Source organism: Orbicella franksi, chromosome 8, assembly GCF_964199315.1.
Source record: "Orbicella franksi chromosome 8, jaOrbFran1.1, whole genome shotgun sequence".
NCBI lineage: Eukaryota > Metazoa > Cnidaria > Anthozoa > Scleractinia > Merulinidae > Orbicella > Orbicella franksi.
Window position 1 is genome coordinate 29,412,244 of NC_138152.1, and position 21,182 is coordinate 29,433,425.

Consider the following 21,182-nt stretch of genomic DNA (forward strand, 5'->3'; position numbering starts at 1 on the left):
CTGACACTGCAATCCATTTCAGACCAGGTATACACCTGGTGTCAGTCTAACAGATTAATAGCCCACGAATCGAAGACGGAAGCCCTGATAATTTCAAGACAGAGCTTTATTGGTCCCTTGCGACGTTTGACTTACGGCAGTAGCACTATTGAGTACAAACAATCATCCAAATGTCTTGGGTTAACAATCGACAACAAGCTATCATGGTATGAACACATCGGGAACGTTTGTAAGTCCTTCAGTAACAAAGTCGCAGTCTTAAAACGGATAAAGTTCCTACCAAAACCAGTCTTGGAAACTATTTATTATAAAACAATCATCCCCAGTGTCCTATATGGTATTGCAGTCTGGGGATCTTGTTCTCCAGCTTTGTTGGATGATTTAGACCGAATTCATTTGAGAGCAACAAGAATTATTAATAGTCTACCGCATTACATCCATGGTGATCACATCAGGAACGCTCCATATTGGAACCCTATTGTTTCATTTTACATTAAGAGACTTTTAGTTATTACATACAATATTTACCATGGAAATAGCATCAATCCTCTAAAGGACTTACTAGTGAAACCCGAGTCTACTTATAGCTTTAGAAAATCCTTAAATTTTGAGGTGGATAGACCAAGAACAGAAGTGGGAAGATCTTCTTTTAAACATCGTGCTGCATTATCTTGGAATTTCCTTCCCGATGACATCAAGTCTTGCTCTAACCTTGATTCTTTCAAGAAAAAACTTAAGGCAAATAAGAGTCTCTTAAATTCTATCAGTTTCACTAAAGCGTCCTGCTGCGTTACTAACAAATCTCTGGACTTCAAATATTTTTGATTAATTAATTAATTTATTTTTACTGTACATTGTTATTAATTCATCTATTTTACCTATCATTATTTATTCAGCTATTGTAAATAAATTTTGGATCATGTATTATGTAGGATCTTATTGTAATTTATTATCTTAGATAGTGCAGGTCCACATCAGGACTTAACGTCTTGCCAATTGATCTGTAACCTGCTTTATCATATAAATCATGTATGTATGTATGTATGTATGTCTGTCTGTCTGTCTGTCTGTCTGTCTGTCTGTCTGTCTGTATGTATGTATGTACAACTGATACTGCTACGCTACTCTCTGTCTACAACAGAATAGATAGTGAGTAGAGTGGCTAATCAGAGAACGGCATTCGTGATAGAACACTAGTAGATTGATAGCAAAACTCGACAGAAACAAGGTACATATTTTCTATTTCTTAAATAATACAACACTAATAAAAATACATAATGAATGAGCCGAGATCAATTTCGTTTCTGTGGCTATCGATCAAATGCTGGTTGAAAGCTTCAATGCGCTTGGTCTTAAAGAACGAAAAAAACATAGTGTCAGCTTATTTAAGAACATGGAAACTAGTTTACAAGTTTAAAGATTCTTTGAGAGTCAGAGGTCCGTGATGAGCCAATAAAATAGTGAGATTCCAAAGACCTTGAAACCATTTGACGGTTAACATTGAACTGCCTCTTTTTCGGACGGTTTACAGCAAAAATTGCAGTGTTTTGACGGTTTTCGGTTAAATTTTGGGCTGTTTTACGGCTGACAGTTAACCCAATTGAGACCCTCGTAGATAGGGCTGCATTTTGAGCAAGTTTATTTGTTTAAGTAAATATCTTTATGTACAATCTTCTAATCCAAATCTCAGAATGAGTATCCGTTTATTATTTGCTATTCTAAATCTGATATTGAGTATTCATTGCTATTATTTACGATTCAAAGGAAAATTTGTCACGAAAGTCATGAGGGTAAGAAAAAACTGATCGCTCAAAAAGAAATTTGACTGAAACAAGGAATTGTCTTTCCTAGCCTGTCAGCAGGCTCACGTTTGAGGAACACACGTGCAAGCAGCAAAGTTTACCACGTTCCCAAAGTCCCCCTCTCTCACTCTTGGGAGGACGACAGAGAGACCCTGGGAACAACAGAGATCGGAGATCTAGGCAGGCTGACTTCCTTTCTGCACCAGACTCCTTGCTCGCTGACTCGCACTTCGCCGCTCACGCGTGTGACTCAAAGGTGAGCCTGCTCAGCGGCTGTTTCTTTCCTGAAGATGAAAACCAATGCAGAGACTTCTGAGAGGGACTGGAGGCTAGCTGGAGCTCTTGAATTTACCCAGGCCACTGCAACGACTTCCAACAATTATTTGCTGAAATGAAAACACAATTTTGCTGTGTGAGTAATGCAACAGAACTACACGGGAAATATATCACATTAAGCAAAATAATAAGAAAATATTTTCATTCTTCCAACCATATTATTGTCTTACTTAATATCCCAAATTTCTTAGAAGGACGAAATCCTGCTGTGAATTAAGGTTGCCATTTGATCTTTGATTAATTTTGTCACAATGAGGAGAGTAAATCCAGAATCATCAGATAAAAGATGACAAAGACTCAAAAGATTTTCATGTTAATGCTGCACCAGGGAAAGAACCCTGTAAGAGAGCTGACTCGTCTCCAGTCTTCTTCATACAACACGTGGCACGGCACAAGGGGAAAAGTGCGAGGGGGGGCAAGGGGTACCCATCTCACCTTGCGGTTCCATCTCGCACTGTGCCGCGCACTGTAGGAAGTTGTATGAAGACGAATGGGGACGAGTCAGGTAAGAGAGCGTCCACTAAAAGCTGTATTTCTGACTCGACAGCAAAACAAACCAGCATCAGCTGTTGACCAAATGATCATGTAGAATTTCTTCCTCTGGAATTAAGTTTGTGCATTTCTACATGTGTATCAGAACAAATCAAGATCTTGGTAGCAGAGGGTTGTCAATAGTAACTGTTCCTGAAGCTGTTACTGACCTGACTGAATTGGAGGAAATTGACTTGTCAGATAATTATCTGGAAGAATTACCAACAAGTATTAACAAGCTGAAAAATCTGAAAACGCTGAGATTAGACGAGAACCAGTTGAGAGAACTTCCTCGAGCCATTGCTGAGTTGAGTAACCTGACTGTGCTTAGTGTGAGTAACAACCAGTTGTCTATTCTACCTTCAAGGACCTGAGGGGACTGTGCTTGAGTAGTAACCAGTTGACTGCATCGCCTGACGAGATTGGTGAACTGAAGGAGCTGGAATGGCTGGATGTGAGAATGGAGACTGGATTTGAGTAATAACCAGTTGACTTCATTGGCTGATGAGATTGGTGAACTGAATGGAAGGAGCTGGTATAGTTGAATGTGAGTAACAATGAGCTGACAGTTTTATCATCACGCATAAAACATCTAAATAAACTCTGGGTACTGTTGTGGGGTAATAACCAGTTGACTACATTGCCTGATGAGATTAGTGAACTAGAGTTACAATTGTTATCGGAGACGGCGTTTTAGATCTCAGTAGTCGAGGGTTGTCAAAAGTTCCTGAAGCTGTGTCTGACCTGACTGAATTGGAGGAACTTGACTAGCCAGATAGTTATCTGGAAGAATTACCAACAAGTATTAACAAGCTGAAAAATCTCTTACGGCTGACATCAGAGATGAACCAGTTGAGAGAACTTCCTCAAGCCATTGCTGAGTTGAGTAACCTGACCGTGCTTAGTGTGAGTAACAACCAGTTGTCTGTTCTACCTTCAAGGAACTAAGGGGACTGTACTTGAGTAGTAACCAGTTGACTACATTGCCTGATGATGTTGGTGAACTGAAGGAGCTGGTAAGTAGTGTTACATGATGTGAGTAAAAAGAAGCTGACAGTTTTATCATCACACAAAAAAGATCTCAGTAAATCTCAAATAGTCCTGAATACCGGACTTGAGAAGTAACCAGTTGACTACACTGCCTGATGAGATTGGTGAACTGAAGGGGCTGGAATGGCTGGATTTGAGAATGGAGACTGGAGACTAGACTTGAGTAATAACCAGTTGACTAAATTGCCTGACGAGATTGGTGAACTGAAGGAGCTGGAAAGGCTGAATGTGAGAATGGATTACTGGAGACTGGACTTAAGTAATAACCAGCTGAGACTGGTAAATTGAAAGAGCCCACAGTATTGGATGTGGGTAAAATCAGGCTGACAGTTTTATCATCACACATAAAACATCTCAATAAACTCTGGGTACTGTTGTTGAGTGATAACCAGTTGACTACATGTACATTGCCTGATGATATTGGTAAACTGAAGGAGCTGGAAATACTGCTTGTAACTGGAAATCCTGTAAAACTGGAAAAAAATGAAAAAGGTTGTGAAAATACAGAAGAAGATTTGAAGCCAGGCCTGCCACAAAACAGTATGTGTGTAGACCTGTACCTCTTAGGGATTCTTTTCAAAATTTCTGACGAGCATCCCTGTCTTTTTTATATGGGAGTGTCACTCCTCCCCAGGCCTCACACGAAAACAGTGGTACAAGAAAAGAGAATTTACATTTAGATCAACAAAATAAATGAGGGACTATCCTTTCTTTTCATCGCTATGTTTTCAACAGGAAATCGAAAAAAAAATTATCTGTGTTTCTATTAAGCTATAAAAAACTTGTGAAAGATTGAAAGAACTCTAAAAAGCATTCTCCCAATCTAACACTTGTGTTTGATTACTTATTTATCATTTTATTCCTCCAATTCCCAGCTAATACATAGATATGTAAATACAACGTAAAGAAAGTAAATAGTAACCGATAGTGCTTTGTAAGGAAGCTATAACTCGCTCAAAATACTGATTTTGTTTGTTCAATGTTTGTTAAGGTCTTGCATGTCATAAAATAAACCTAATCATAAAACAACTTACATTTTGTTAGCACCAATGCTTGCAAGTATGAAGTTCTTGTGTTACCTTGTGATGTTGCCACTAAACAGAACACTCATGTTCAGCAGCAATTCATTGAACAATCTTTCCTTTGGCTTGTTACTATGAAATCTATTTACTACCAATTTTTGTAGTTCTACTGTCTTGCAATTCTTTGATGCTTTCTAAATTGAAGTTTGAAGCTAAGTCACTGGTTGCTTTATTGTCAAAATTTGATTCTAGCGAGACTTGCTCTGCAAACCTGCAAAGAGAATAAAAACCAAACTGAATAATCAGATACAAGTAGCAGCTATTGAATTTTTGTGTTGTATTAAATCTTTCTCCGATAATGAGAGTGCCGATAACCTCCCCAGAGCAGTTTGGTGCGCATCATAGAAGACACGAAAAGTTTGATGATTCATAATATTATGCAACACAGTGGGGAAAAAATACACTCTACCCGCACAATTCCATCATAATGTCTGCTACAACACAGACAGTATGAAAGTCTGCTGGCTTCTGGATATAAAATTCAAGGAGTATTCAAGCACCAAAAACTGAGTTTTCAAGGAGTATTGATAACAAGTTTACTTTGTCTTACACTAGATTTTGAAATGTTTCCTTTGGTCAATAGCAACTCTAAGAAATTATCTATTTGTATTTTTTCTGCAGATCTTAGGATTACACTGAGCCAACACTACAGTAATTTATAACAGACTTGTTTACTCGTTGCACAATGACCTTTTAATGTAGTCAGTCAATCATACCTTAAATAAAATATAGTGGCCCATCCTTGGCCTCAGAAAGTTTTTTTAGTGCCAAGAACGTAACTCAACGTTTAGTGAATTTGAAAAACTGCTTGTGTGTCCTATAAGTAAAAGCTAATAAACTTGATTCAGTTCATCCAAGATGTGTTCACTGTACTTTCAATATCCTTTAGATTGAGGAGTGATTAGTGTGAGCTATTAATGTACTAGTTTTATGCTGTAGTCTTCACATTCACTGATTCCGAAAACATGAATTTTTTTGAAGCACTGAACAAGTAAATACGCTATGATAAGCGAATAAGGATGGTGAATTTTAAGCTCGGAAATGAAATGTAAAAGTGAATTAATCAACATGACACAGACATGGGACAAAAAAACAATCTCAACCGCAGACAAGAATCGAACACATGACCTCCCAAAGACGGGTGCATGGGCACTCCATCCACTGAGCTACGAGAACTGACGGAAAGCAAGGCCATTTCACTCAGTTCATATGTGACATTACTAAGCTTTAAATTCACCATCTTTATTCACTTATCTGACTACTCACAATGACTTAGACAGTGCTGATCCATGTCATGTTGATCAAATCACCTTTCATATAAATACCCTATATTGAAGTTCTACCCTTTTATATGCACGATATTATTATTAATATGTGACTTCTCTTGTTGTAGTTACAGTGCAACTACTTCAACCAGGCCATTTAGAAAAAGTCAACTAATGAAAACATACATCTTTTGGTAACAAAGGATGGTGACCTTTTCTGTAAACAAACCAATAACGTTTAAGAATACAAACAATAGTCCCACAACAAAATTGGAAACCCAACAAATTTGCGAATGTCACCTCTCAGGAAACTTTGTCATTTTTTGACTGGTTTAAGTTTCTAATCATAACTTTTGAGCAGTTTTCAAAGGTTTTAGTTTTAGTTTCCAGAATTAAATAACGATGATAATTTGCTGAAAAAAATATGATGGGATCTGTAGAGTTTATACAACATACCAGTATGAAGAGAAGTCTATACAGTATATATACTCAAGTAAAAGAAACCTCAGCTTGCCTTTCCTTGGTTTACATTACTTGTTTTGAAGAACTATTGTCTGAATGCTTCAACCATAGTCTGTTTACAAAAAGACTGCCATCCATGTTCTCAATAAACGATTTGATTGGTCAGTTTTAAATTCCAAGTGGCCCAGTTCAAGGACTCACACTGTAAGAAAATAATTATGTCATGTAGTTTCCTTACAAAATTCTTCGGCCACATTATTGAGCCCAACTCTCTCACGACACAAAGCCTGGTAGAGGACTTTACAAGATGTAGAAGTTGATTTTCTTTTCCAGCGAAGTAACATCGCTTTTGGTTTATCACTTTCATTAACTTTTATTTCATCCAGATCATCCTGACTAATTCCAAGTTGAAGTCCCAGCTGCTCCCACTTTGCAGCAATCTTTCCTGCCAGCTCATCTAGTTCACGGTCATTAAGTTGGCCTTCTTTAAAAAGTACTGTGTGTCAAAGAGGAGAAGCTTGCAGTTAACCAGTGATGTAATTTTGTTACATGAGTATTCTATCATTATTCTCTCTTGATTCGTGACCTGATAGGCAGCTATGTTTCGCCAAAGTAAGAATCAGAAAACCTTTTTTCATTGTTTCACATACGTTCATTTAAAATAGTAAATCAGTGTAATACATTAGTTTGGCTTTATTTGTTCAATTATAAAATCAAAGTGCTATATGAGCAAGCCTTCTCAATATAAAGGGTGAATGAAATTATGTCAGGTGCTCCTGACTATTGGCTCCTGATTATGTACATAATTGTCTTTGATTTGTATGCTTCGAGTATGAGTTATATGGTAATTGTTTGCCAACGTACCAAAGAGATACCTTAAATCCTCGAGTTAGCGCCCCCCCTTGAATAAGTGCCCCTCCTATCAGCCAAAATTTAAAATAAGCGCCCCCTCTCGAATAACTGCCCCCCTCCCCTTCCCCCACTTTGTGGATGAGTAATGAGACAACAAAGGATGTGTAGTTTTCGTCATGTAGTATTAGATTTATGCATTGTTTCAGTTTGTGAACATGTTTGTTACGTTTGGAACAAAAAATATCACAAGTACTAACGGTGCTGCGATTTAAAGTTTAGGATCAGCTTTTTCGGTCAATAAACAGCTTGTGTTGTTGTTTACGTGCAGATGATGTATTAAGAAAATGATCGTGTCAGGCCACGATTTGGGAAAAATTAAATAAGCGCCCCCTGTCTTCTCCTAAATTTGAAATAAGCGTCCCGGGCGCTAATTCGAGGATTTACAGTATTTGGATAAGAATGTGTGACAATTGAAATGAACATGTCATTGCAAGGACATAAGGTCATGGAATTTGATTCTGTAGGTGGGGTAACCCACCTATCTGTATGGTCAGAAACTAACCTGTGTTTACATGCAATCTTAAAAGCCCTTTCATACTGGAGTGAACTGCCTTACGGGGACGTAATACATAAGTTAATGGCCCAGTTTCGATATATTAAAATCCGGCCTAACACACTAGACCTCAGTACAAGGCTCTGGGGAATAAACCCCACAAACTCTGTAATTATTCCCCCAACTTCCAGGATTTGCCAACCATGGGAGCAGTTTTCAGTTCATCTAGGAGCTGGCTGCCAATAGTCGAAGTTACTGGATGTCTCAGGCACCCAACCTCCATTAAGCAATGCAGTTGTTAATATTAATTACTCTTATTATTAGTATTATCATCATTATTATTATTATTATTATTATTATTATCATCATTACTATCATTATTTATTTATTTTATAATAATATTCACAGAATGAAACATTGTGATACTTCTACAGTATGTCCACTTTAGTCTTCCAGTGCTGAGACCAAACCATGGTCCTAGCTAGGGCACTGGAGGAATGTTTGTTCTCTTTACTTAATGGAAAAGACCCTTTAAAGGATGTTGTTGTTGTTATTATTTCTATACATGATTACATTTCTTCAGTTTGTCCACTTTCACCTTCAAGGGCCGAGACCAAACCATGGTCCTAGGGCACTAGAGGAATGTTTGCTCTCTTTACGTAATGGCAAGGACCCTTCTGAGAATGTGTGCTGTTCCTACAATTGCTGTCTTTTGAGTTTCCTGTATATTGCTGTTGCCTGGGATTTCAATGATTTGTGTGTCAGTGCCTTTCTTTACAACTCCAAGCGCACCTACAACAATTGGGATTACCACTGTTCTCATTTGCCACATTCAGGTGATCTCTATTTCCGAGTCTCTGTACTTGCACAGTTTTTCTGATACTTTGGTGGAGGTATTTTTATCAGATGGCACAGCAACATCAACAAGGGTATATATCTTGTCTCGTTTATTCTTAAGTAATGATCCACGCAACAAGTAGGCAAAACATCAAATAGATGTAAATTGATTGGTGCATAGAACAGTGCTAAAATTTTACCGCGAGGTAGATTTTAGAGGAATGTGGCAAACGCCATGAAAAAATGTTGGTTACTTTTTTATAGTTTTTTCCCCTTCGATTTTTTGATATCAGCCAATCAGATGTACCAATTTAATCGATTTTGCTAAGCCCCGGCCTACTTGTTGCGCGGATCATCACTTAGCGACAATGTCTGGATGGTTTGCTGTTACTTCTCTGTTTGTCTGGATGGGCATGTCATAAGGGATAGTTATATCTTCTTTTTAGTGCAGAGTGCACTATTGGGATGGTTTAGGGACTGCTGTTCGCTAAATCACTAACGCCATAAGGTGTAAACTTTAATGTTTGTTTCATTAATTAATTTCAATGAATCAATTAGCCTTGCAGGAAGGGGGGCTGGGTGCGGTAGGTACCTAAGTACATTTCGCAAGATGCGTCTTGCTTACGTTGCTATCTTTGATAACTTGACAAAAATATATACTTATATGGTTTTGCAAATCTCATGTTATCCTTGTAGTACCATTCTCTCAAGAACAAAAGCAGTTTGCTCCAAACACATGCGTAGATTTGTTAGCGTCAAAGTCGACTAAATGTTAGGTGAAAGATACATTTCATAACATATAAGACGCATGCTTTCTAGCATTGCTAGTGTGATAAACTACATTCTCGATTTCAGATGCACGGTTTTTTATTTTTTGTAAGGAATGATATCACACTCTTGTTTTGGCTGGTAAATCATTTTAGGTAATGTCAGCTCTCCTTTTTTAGTGCAAAGAATGCCACTGTGACTGCGTATCTTCTGGAATCTTCTCTAGCTCATTCAAGAAATGTCGTCTGCTGTTTTAAATAACTATTGTGTGTTTGGTAAGGTTAAGTCTGCATACGAGCCAAGTGGCCCATCAGGCCGGAGCTTATCCCGGTTTCTGTAGCATGAAGCGACTAGTAGTATTTCTACTCCCCCCTGGATGGGATGCTAGTCCATCGCAGGGTTACCCCCAGCATTAAGTTCGCCTGTACCCATTTATACACCTGGGTGGAGAGAGGCACTGTGAGAGTAAAGTGTCTTGCCCAAGAACACAACACAATGTCCCTGGCCAGGGCTCGAACCCGGACCGCTCGATCCGGAGATGAGCGCACTAACCATGAGGCCACCGTGTTTGCCAGGGTTGAAATAGAGAATAGGAACATATTGCTTCTCCTTAGTTACATGTAAAACTAGTAAATTTGTGACAAAAGAAACTTCGTTATTATTGCCGCAGACTCCTTGGCACTTACTGAAATCTCCAATTAATTTCATCAGTCGACGAGGCAACTCGCTCACCAATGTGGGATATAATTTCGGTCAAGTAAAAATCTCTACCTTCAATACTTCTCGTTGAAACGCTCCTCAGTTGTATTACTCGATAGTGTTGTGTATTAGTTTGATGCGGTTTTATTGTTCACACCAACTCGGCTGGCAACAGAATTAGAATGCACTATTCCATGATTCAATGTGACTATTTGATGATTAGATTAGTTCTTGTTTATCGGTGAAATGAAAAATTACATTTTGAATAAAACAAAATCATTCCTCTTCGACTTTTCAGCAGATATTTAACTTTTATATTCCATTTGTCTCCAGCAGTTAAGTTAAAAAAATACACATCTTTCTTATATTTTCGTGGAAACAAAGGTATCTTGTGGCATACATTGGCGAGGAAAACAAAGTATCAAATTACAAACATTGGCGTGAAAAGTAATGCTACAAAATGAACGAAACTCAAGATAAAATACCACAATAAATTTCAAACCGTCTTGACAAAAGGTAATTGTAAGCTATTTTTGGGCAAAACACAAACACGAAACATAGACACGGGTAAGATTATGTCTTATCAAGTTTTTGAACGTTCATATTCTGCAAAGGGGAAAAGGGGTGAGGACCTGTGTGACTACTGCATCAGAGCTGTAAATTACACTTTGCACTATCTGAGATTGTCTCACTAGTTTTTACTCAGTTTTTGGATTGTGCTCATACCACTTATCTGCAATATCTGTATTGTCTTCCTTGCAGATATTCCAATGCAGGTGAGTTTATTATTATCATTATCATTATCATTACCATTACCATTACCATTGCCATGCCATTGCCATTGTCATTGTCATTGTCATTGTCATTGACATTGACATTATCTTTATCATTATTACTATTACTATTATTATCATTATTAACAACTTTTTAAAATACAGACAAGCAAATATTAAGGGCAAGGGTCCCACTGTGGCCTTATTTTTTTTATCTCGCGTCATAAGTTGTCCAACAAATATGTTGTGACATTCACACCACGGGAGTCACTAAGGTTGCATATGCGCGACATAAATGATATTTGAAACCAGACTGTCAGCTCTTAATATTCACGCGCGAAAAGAGTGCCAAATATAATTTTGTAGACCTGAGGCTGGTGCTAGTTTTATTAGCGACATTTCTTCAATCTCTGGTTAATTTGTTCAATGTACAAAACCTTATTGGTTTGTATGTGTTGTACAACATTCGCCAACGCTAACTGTTGGCTCTTGCCGCTTTAAGCCGACATTGACGGATGCAGAGAAGAAATCGCCGATTTAGATTTTGGTGTTTACTACAGCCACGACAGTCATGGTTTAAGAGCCATTATAATGATCACCGGATTCCTGATGGCTTCTTTAAGCAGTAGCTCCGAGTTCAAAGAGAAACTTTTAATCAGCTTTTGAACATCGTAAGTCCACATATCACAGGACAAGATACATCTATTCGAAACTGTATTCCAGCAGAAAAGATTTTGGCGATAGGTTAATTCAAATTAGCACATGGGAATTTGTATGTTTCCATTGCCCCCATTTTTAACGTCGGAAAGTCAACAGTCATTGAAGCAATACAAGATGTTGTGAACGTTTTATACGATCAGCGAGATCATTACATCAAGTTCCCTACAACGATTGTGAAGATGACTGAGTGTATTTCAACTTTTGAGAGAACCAGATCTGAGTTGCCAAATGTTGCAGGTGCTATAGATGGGACACATATCCCAATCATTGCGCCCAGAGAAGATGCAGTTGACTATTTTAGTCGCTACCAGCAGCATGATATGATTGTTCAAGGGGTTGTAGATGGCACTGGAAAATTCATTGACGCAGTTGCAGGATTTGCTGGGAGTGCTCATGATGCCAGGGTTTTGAGAAACAGTAACATTTATCTAGAGGCTGAACAGGGAAACATTCTGCAGGCTCTAAGGGTAGATATTGATGGGAATGATATAGGCCCATACCTAGTTGGAGATAGCGCTTATCTGCCAACACCCTGGCTCACAAAGCCATTTCCAGAGGGAACAAATGATCCTGATGAAAAAACCTTCAACAAAGAGCTTAGCAGAGCAAGAGTTGTTGTAGAGCATGCCTTCAGAATTTTAAAGCGATGTTGGAGAGTGCTACAGAAACGCCTAGACAGCTCCCTGAATTTTGCAATCACGACTAACTTTGCATGCATTGTTCTTCATAATTTTTGTATAGAAGCTAATAATGACTGAGATGATGACGACACTGACGGCCCAACCAACATGGATGTCTAATATCAAAGATGTACCAATGGTAATGGTGCCACTCTCTTATTTCTCAAGGTATGGGGCTTGGTGTATGTACGAACATTCACGTAACCCAAAATTTTTTAGATCTATGGGTTACCAAATTTTCTAAGGTATGGGGCTCTGCTCACAAGAGTTCAGTCATCAAATGTCTTTTTAAGATCAATAAAAAGAATGACACTTGTTGAACCACTGTTGGTGTTTAAAAGATACTAGTTATCCATGGCACCAAGAAGAGCAGTCCGGGTAGAGTGGAGTGGTCTAAAACCAGACTGTAATTTAGTAAGAAGATTATTATCACTACGTGACTGTGTACATGCCCACGAGCAATACCGCAAAACATTTTTACCGTGAGAAAAGTGTTTCACGGGTTTCTATGAGTATGGGGCTCCGCTTGGCGGCCCTTTGGACTGCCGGAAGTCTGTTATGACACAGTGCATTGCATGAAGCCTTACCTTGTTTGGGTTGCAGGCTGACATAGTGGACCTCATGAACATGTCCCAGCACAAGTGGGTTGATGCTAATCACGTGACCATCAGGCCTGATAATAGTGTCAGGGTGATTTGACTGACTGCTAATCACTTGAATGTACGTTTTAAAGCAGTTTGCAGTCGCATGCAGAATCACATGATCGCCCCATGTGCCATCTTGCTCCATGTTTGTAAGATAATCAGCCCATGACTGATATCCACTGATGAAGTTAAACAGATCTGTTCCATCAGGCTGTAAGAAGAGAGAATAAAAAGACTAACTTTTAACAAGGTCAGTACACATGGATTCTATAAGGTGTGATGATAGAAAAATCCCTCTCTAAAGTTAAATGGACAATGGACAACCAATTAATGTTGAATTTTTTTTCACAGCAATTAGACAACTAATCCCTGTACATGGCAATGCATAATTTTCTGTCATCTTATTTCAAGTCCAGTTCAAATGCTGACACAAATGCTGAAGTCTGATCATGTGGAACGCATTTTCCAAAGCCACATGTAAAGATTTTCTTATTAACCAGAACAATGAAATAAAATACTAAACTTACCTTTTTGGGGTTTTTTCTGAGGTACTGCACTATGGATTGTCTCAATTCTCCATGCGAGATCTTGATTCCTTTCACAAGGTTCAGCTGTTCAGACAATGCGTAAAACATGCAGTTCCCTGACCCTTCATTGTCAGAAATCACAAAGCCTTTGTCTGATGCAATCTTCTCCAACTCTGCCAACAGGTCAGTATTACTGTAGACCTTGCTTACATCACATTGCATTTGCTGAATATTCATGAACATTTGCCCAGGCAGATCTAAAGGGAAAACAATATATAAATTAAGGTAATGCACAGGGGTTACTGAAAGGAACCTTCTCAAGGGAAAGTGACATCTGTTTCTTCAAATCCTATTTGTGACTAAAATATTTCATTTTTAAAACTCTTAGTTTCCATTAACTGAGTTGGAAAATGGCAGTGTGTAGTATCACATCCACAGCCCCATGGAAAAAGATTAATAAATTCTTGTAAATAAGTTTTTAAGATTTCCATATAAAAGAACTATACCTAATTCCAACCTTAGGTCAATTAGGGAAGTGGTCAAAACTATTATACATATAAGGGACCCACTAGAATGACTTGAGACTACCGTCTCTTTCTATAGCCCCCTACCCTTATCCAGATACGAACAGTTTCTTTTATACCCCCCCCATCCCTTGGCACGTGACCCATGGTCTCTACTACAGCCCACCGCCCTCCCTTGACAAGTGACCCATAGTATCTTTTATAGGCCCCCCTCCCTTCACAACCTACCAATGGTATCTTTCATGACTCTCCATCCCCCCCCTCAAAAAAAAAGTGAGCCACGAGAACCTCTATTTGCTGCTAACCTATGGTCTCTTGCTTAACCCCCCCCCCCCCCAACTACACACACAAAAACAAACACACACGGAGAAACAGTATGCTGGGTTGCGTACACTATGGTCACATTATTGTTCCTTTAATCGACCTTACAATACACAATCATCTCTGGTTTGCATACCGATAAAAATTAGAAGTAAACCTTGCGGATGTTTGAAAACAAGTTCGACAATCATGTTAAAGACTTTTTTAATGAAGAGACAAAAAATCACCACATTGTTTTGCGCTCAAGTACATGGTGACCCTTGAATGAATGCCTGCCTACGCGAAGCACATTAACTCTGAACATAAACATAAACTGTGGACTACCGAAATAGTGATTAACCAGCTTTCATATTGCTAAAAACCGTCTATGCACAAACCACAGAATTGAGTGGCACTCTCTTCAATGCGTAACCTAGAGTAGCTAGAAACTTTCTGTAACCGTTTTGTCTCTAGAGCTAAGACGCTAGCCCACTTGTCATGATATGATTGGTTAAATCGCTGATTGTTGACATCTTTGAGATGAATATTTGATGGATCTTTATAAAATCATACAACTCCAACGGTTCGTTACAATAGTGCATTTGCCGTTCTCTTTTAAGTTTCGGTCTCTCGACGTCTCATTATTTCACAAGTGTTTCTCAAGGGTACTTTATGCTCTGTTACGAGGAGGAATTTTAAAGTAGAAGTTAGTGGAGTGGAGCCATTTGGCAAAGCGGCAGTGTACAGCATTTTATTTACAGGTCAAAGGCATGGTTTCCAGACTTTCCGCTGTTATCTGCTTGTCGCTTCGCAGAGTTTGACACCTCCATCATGTGCTTATAATTTCCTCAGGCTCATTTCAGTATTGCAAAATATGTTTTAAGCTCTCTGATGCTGCGTTTACATTTGAGCTTTTACCAAGGTAAACAGTTACTAAGGTCAAGTTACTTAGCCTTGGTACATTCATCCAGTGTTTATACCGGCTCAAATAACTCAAGTTGATCTTTCAACATTCGCGCACGCTGCATTATCAACGTCATGAAATAAAACTTGGACGAGGATCCCACCGCAGCGGAACAGGAGCAAATTGAGGTGCCATCATTTTCATAGGCAAGGACCTCATTTCATAATATTGCGGCGAAAATTCATCCGCTTGATCATACCCAGGGTATGCATGGTTATATGCGTAGAAACATGGATACGTTGTATATGCAGCATCCTCCCTGGTGGCAAAATATATCAACAATAATTACACAACAAAGGATCGAAGTTTGTCTAGAGAAAGTTGCAAATAATACTGAGAATGAAAAATACAATGCTTTCTTTTACGTGAGGGATTGTTCGCCGTAAGAAGATCGATCCAATCTTTCCACGTTATCTGCCATGATAGCCTAGTCAAAACTGGAAAAGAAACACTTTGCTTTGGCCCTGTTCGCACTAAGACGAAAATTTGAGTTTAGCGTTTGCAAAAAAACTGAAAATTTTGTAATCACCAATTTTTTGTTTTCGTAATCCTATTCGCACATGAAGATGCGAAATTTTTTTAGTGACGGATGTCAGTTAGTAATTTGATCAATTTACCATCAAGATGTCGTGACGTCTTAAAGGGGAAGGTTTCATACTTGGCGTTTTTTCCCTTTGTTCCCTTTTTCGTGTTTTCTGTGCTTCCAGTAGCTGCAGCAGTCGTCTGATCTTCAGTGGATGTTACGGATGTGGATGCTGTGTTCAGCGGATGTGGATGCATTGTGAATCCGCACGAGTTTGCTGCGATGGAAACTGTAAGAAGTACTGCTGTTGTGTAGCGATTTGAGAATCGTAATAACTTTGATTACCCTGATCTTGATCTTGGTAGCATTGCGAGCCATAATAATTGAAGTACCATGGATCGATGTTGCTTCTGTGCGGATCCATCTAGCTCAGTTAAAATGGCAGGAAGTCATACGGTCACGTTCGCTTCGTAATCCATGTGTTGCAAAATTTGATGACCCAATGACGGATGGATGTCAAGGAACAAAGGATTTTTTTGCCTGACAAAATTTTTACAGCCTCCAAAGCTAGTCGACGGAATCTTTGAAGTTTTGTTGCGCTTGCAAAAATTTTGGTGGGTTCAAAAAATCGTTCGCACTAGAAATGGCTGCGTGTTGACAGATTTTTTGGCAAATCAAACAAAATTTTGCGTAGTGCGAACAGGCCCTTTGTCGACAATCGCATAATCTGCTCACAGGAAGTGAAATATTACGCCGCCACAAGTGGATATATCTGTCATCTTGACCTTGGTTACCAACTGTAACCATGCCTGATCACAGGGTAATTACAACTTTTACCTCGGATAAATTTCTTTTGTCTTTTGTCAAAGTATCAGTTGGCATTTACACGGAAAATGTTTACGTAGGTAAGTAAACTCTGGTACCTTGGTAAACCGTTCAAGTCTAAACACAGCATAAGTATTGGCTCTGGAGGGACAAAGTGTTTGAAATATTCCGTGAACATGTTGCTTACTTGCATGCTATATTGTGACGCCTAATCTCCTTCGCAGCCGTTTTTTGGGATGTCACTTCCCAAAAAACGGCTGTGAAGGAGACTATATGACGCCCAGCCCGACTATTTGATTAGCTCGATTAGAACTGTTTGCAAGGGCATGTACTAAAACCCAGACGGTGGATTCTGGATGATAGACGATGGACGATGTCTCTGACACTCACTTGTTTGTCACATTCATTTATTTGTCATTTAAATTGTCACACAATCTTGTCACGCGATGTTAAACTATTGAACAGCGAAAATTCATGCCCTCCACCCTCCCCTCCCCCGAGCAAAAATATAACTTATTTGGACTGGACAAATTATCATGAAAATCTGATCGCGGATTTTTCGTCACGCAATGTCACGCATTCATTTATTTCTCTCAGCCAAAGTACATATACATGTAGAAATTTTCCACACAACCTTTTCCTTTTGTCACACGATGTCACCATGGAGTTTTGAAATATTGAACAGCAAAAATTCGTGCCCTCTCCCTCCCCCAGCAAAAATCTAACTTTAAGGGGATGGACAAATTATCACGATTCCCATTTTTGGGTTCGTCTGTTGTAAAAGTTCATGCTTCGAAAAAAAAATCTTCTGGCCTTTTGGCAAGTGTAAGCGCTGGTATTTTGCAATAAAACCTTTCAGAGCTGGCGAAAATGAAATTGAAACACGTAAGGAAAGGAAGGGAAAACTGGTAATGGCAAGCACAGATAATCCTGGCAGACCGCTTGCGGTAAGCTTCACCAAAACAGCTTAAAAACTAAGGTGAGGCTGCTTATTTACCCCCCCCCCCCACCCCACGACAACTCATGCAAAAACATATCATGTGCTTGACGTATGGGCTACGATTCTCCTGCGTCATTTCTGCGTGCAGTCTGGAATAATTCATGTGAAAAAGCAATCGATTGCGGGACAAAAGAAAACGATTGTGTGGCACATTTATACTTTGTTGTCAGAATTTAATAAATGAATAACTGACATTGTGTGACATAGAATCTGCAGTCAAAATTTGTCCAGTCAAAATAAGTTTGTTTTTTTTTCTTGCTGGGGAGCGGGGTGAGCACGAATTTTCGCTGTGCACTATTTCAAAATTCCATGGTGACATCATGTGATAAAAGAAGGAATGCGTGAAATTGCATGACGAACAATTCGCGACCATAACTTTGTCCAGTTCAAATAAGTTAGATTTTTCTCGGGGGAGTGGGGAGGGCACGAATTGTCGCTGTTCAATATTTTAACATCGCGTGACAAGAGCAAAAGATTGTGTGACAATTTTATACTTTGTCTGAGAGAAATAAATGAATGTCAGAGATACCGTCCATCGTCCATTGTCCATCGTCCATCGTCTATCGTCTATCGTCCAGAATCCACCGTCTGGGTTTTAGCACATGCCGTTTGCAAGTACCGAAAATGTAGCTTCTTGACGGGCTATCTTTAAAACGGGGAACGGGGAATCGGGGAACGGGGAATCGGGGAATCGGGGAATGGGAATGGGAATGGGAATGGGGAACGGGGAATCTTTAAAATGGGGAATCTTTAAAAGCAGGAATCTTTAAAATGCGGAATCTTTAAAAGCGGGAATCTTTAAAACGGGGAATCTTTAAAAGCGGGAATCTTTAAAAGTGCGAATCTTTAAAATGGGGAATCTTTAAAAGCGGGAATCTTTAAAATGGGGAATCTTTAAAAGCGGGAATCTTTAAAATGGGGAATCTTTATTAAAAGCGGGTGATTTCTTGTCAACCACTGTTTTGACTTTCCGTCCTTGTTCCTGGTTTTTGTGATAAATATATTTTGTAACGTTTCGCTAATTACACTGGAGTATGTTCACTATGTATGGTTCGTATTAACTGTAGAAGTATTTTAGGCGTGAATCCCTAAGGGGCTAGTAGGCTATTTAAGAATTTGTAAGTTATGCAAGAGCCACTCGAAGGCATCTCTTTCAACTTTGCTTTTGCTGTTATGTCGCCGGATACTGAACGAGCGAGCGTTCCCGCTTCGATCGCGCAATCCTTCACTGAGGGAGATCTTTTTCATGAGACTGCTTCACGAACATTGTTTCCTTGTCTTTTGGACGTTAATTTTGATCAGAAGTTCGCTGCATTCAAACGCGGTCTCGACGAGAAACAAGCTGCCACTCAGTCTCAACTGTAGAGGCTAAAAATGGTATCCAAGGCTTCGAGTTCTTTTAACTCTAAAGTACAATACGAGTTCAGCAACTCTCTGCTGGATGCAACAGACGGGATCAGCAAGACCATCTCAAAAGGAAACCTTTCAGCAGCCAAGTTATTTTGTTCTGCGGACAAGAACCCCGCTGTTTGGGCAGCAGTGCAAGTACGAATCGACGAACTCGCCGAAGATTCAGGGGAAGAGAAAAAGCTCTGATCAGCCGAAATATGAACGCTAGCTAAGATCCGGGAGAAAAAGTGGAAAAATGCGTCTAGCTGGCCAACTCTACAGCTACCCAATCTACACCCAGTGAAGCTCCATCCACTCATGGCCTGTCCACTGGGAATTATTTTTCTTCTAATCAGCCTTTTTGTTTTTTTTCGCATGCAGTCCTTTAGTCGACGTCAGCCTCAACTAGCAGATAAGTGTTTCAGATGCGGCCAAAGCCACTGAGCAAATCCATCTTCCTGCCCAAGCCGTTTTAGAGGAGCCGCTGCAGCCCCTCCAAGCAGTAAAAATACATACTTATGGCAAATACTGAGCTGCATTGAAGAGAATGGGATAAGATGAGTATATAATTTTTTCAATTTAATCAAATGATTGGGAGACCCGGTTGAACTTATTGATAATTTTGTTGAACCATGTGATTCAAGGTTTTTTGGAAGTCTTGAAAAGACAATTTACTCTAAGGGGCTGAAAAATTTCCTTAGCTGTTCATTCATCGTTCGCGTAAATTTTAGTTATGTCAATTGTGTCCATTACTTTTGACTTTGTCATGGCAACCGCAAACTTCGTATAGGTTTGGACAAAAATCAACTTTTTCGACATACTTCTGTATTTTTTTTTCCAGCTTTGTTCATCATTTTGCTGAATTTCACTAAATTGTACATTTCATAAGCATTCTGGCTTGATAAGCATTCTAGATTATTTCTTGACTTTTTAAGAAAATAGTATTACCCAAGATGGTGGGTCAAATGACGTCATGCGATGCCACAACCAAAAAATATGTCATTATTTTATGGAGCAAGCTCAGGGCTTCCTGTACCTTAATAGAACGAAAACCCAAGGAGAGGGTTTCATCCCCCTTGTGCCACGATGGGGGTGTTAGTCCGAGGGTTAACAATTGTACTAGCCCTGATGACTGAATGAATGAATAAAAGACTGATTATCAGGACAGAACGCATTATATTTAAGTTAAAGGCAACCCTATGGTTAATGTAGATTTTTAAAATCACATAGGTGCTTCTTGCTATATTCGCAATACTATTTTTGATGGGTATTAGATTCTCTTTATTTTACATTCCACCCTCAGCTCAGTTTTCTAATGATCACTCAGCCATCCAGTCCAGTATAGTGATTTGTTGAGCAGGCTATTTCTGATCTTCTGGCCACAGGTTCAGTGGTCGAGTGCGCGTGTGCTCCTGCTGTTGTTAACCCGTTGTCAGTTTCCATACAGTTGGAGTTCTGGAAGAATAATGTTTCGTATCTCAATTCCAGTGTTTTGCAGACGTTGCTCGCAGACTATCTTGTATTGTATGCTCGGATGTTAGCGCTATTGGATTGGCTGCTTTTATTGCCATTGGTAACATTGCCTATTTTCGCACAAAAACCGAGATTCTATGTAGACGAATACCAGATCGAGTACCACGTGGAGAGAACTCCACTGTGTTTGTTTTGCTTTGAAAAGTTTGCACATCTTCTTTCAGGGTGCTCTGTTAAGTGGTTTACTGAGAACCAATCTGTACCTTTGATCGTCGATTCTGGTAGTATGAAACTGCGTTCGCTTCAACTCGCCGGTGATATATTTGATACCGCCAAAGAAAGTAATATCAAAATCAAGGCTGAGTTGATACCTCGTTCATTTAACGAGAAAGCTGATTACTTATGCAAGATCGTTGATTGATGACTGGTCAGTTAAAGATAGCTATTTTCATGAAGTAACCTCTTATCGGGGTCCCTGTTCAATTGATTACTTTTCCAGTTAAAAAAACAAAAAATTCAAGTTTTTCCCAGTTTCTATTCGAAGATTCTCTAGCATTTAGTTGGGTAGGAGAAACCTGTTGGCTGGTGCCACCTGTTTCGTTA

General features: G+C 39.2%; 1 protein-coding gene across 1 annotated transcript in view; it reads right to left on the reverse strand.

Annotated features, from left to right (window-relative positions):
- Positions 1-4,105: 4,105 nt before the first annotated feature.
- The window catches only part of LOC145494333 (uncharacterized), a 45,087-nt gene continuing 28,010 nt past the window's right edge, over positions 4,106-21,182 (reverse strand). Inside the window, exons 10-14 of the mRNA XM_081473774.1 lie at positions 13,582-13,838; positions 12,998-13,265; positions 6,767-7,024; positions 4,754-5,012; positions 4,106-4,192 (exon numbers count right to left, since the gene is read on the reverse strand). Coding sequence (XP_081329900.1) covers positions 4,990-5,012; positions 6,767-7,024; positions 12,998-13,265; positions 13,582-13,838 — 806 coding nt within the window. The 3' untranslated portion in view covers positions 4,106-4,192; positions 4,754-4,989. The remainder of the gene's footprint in view (positions 4,193-4,753; positions 5,013-6,766; positions 7,025-12,997; positions 13,266-13,581; positions 13,839-21,182) is intronic.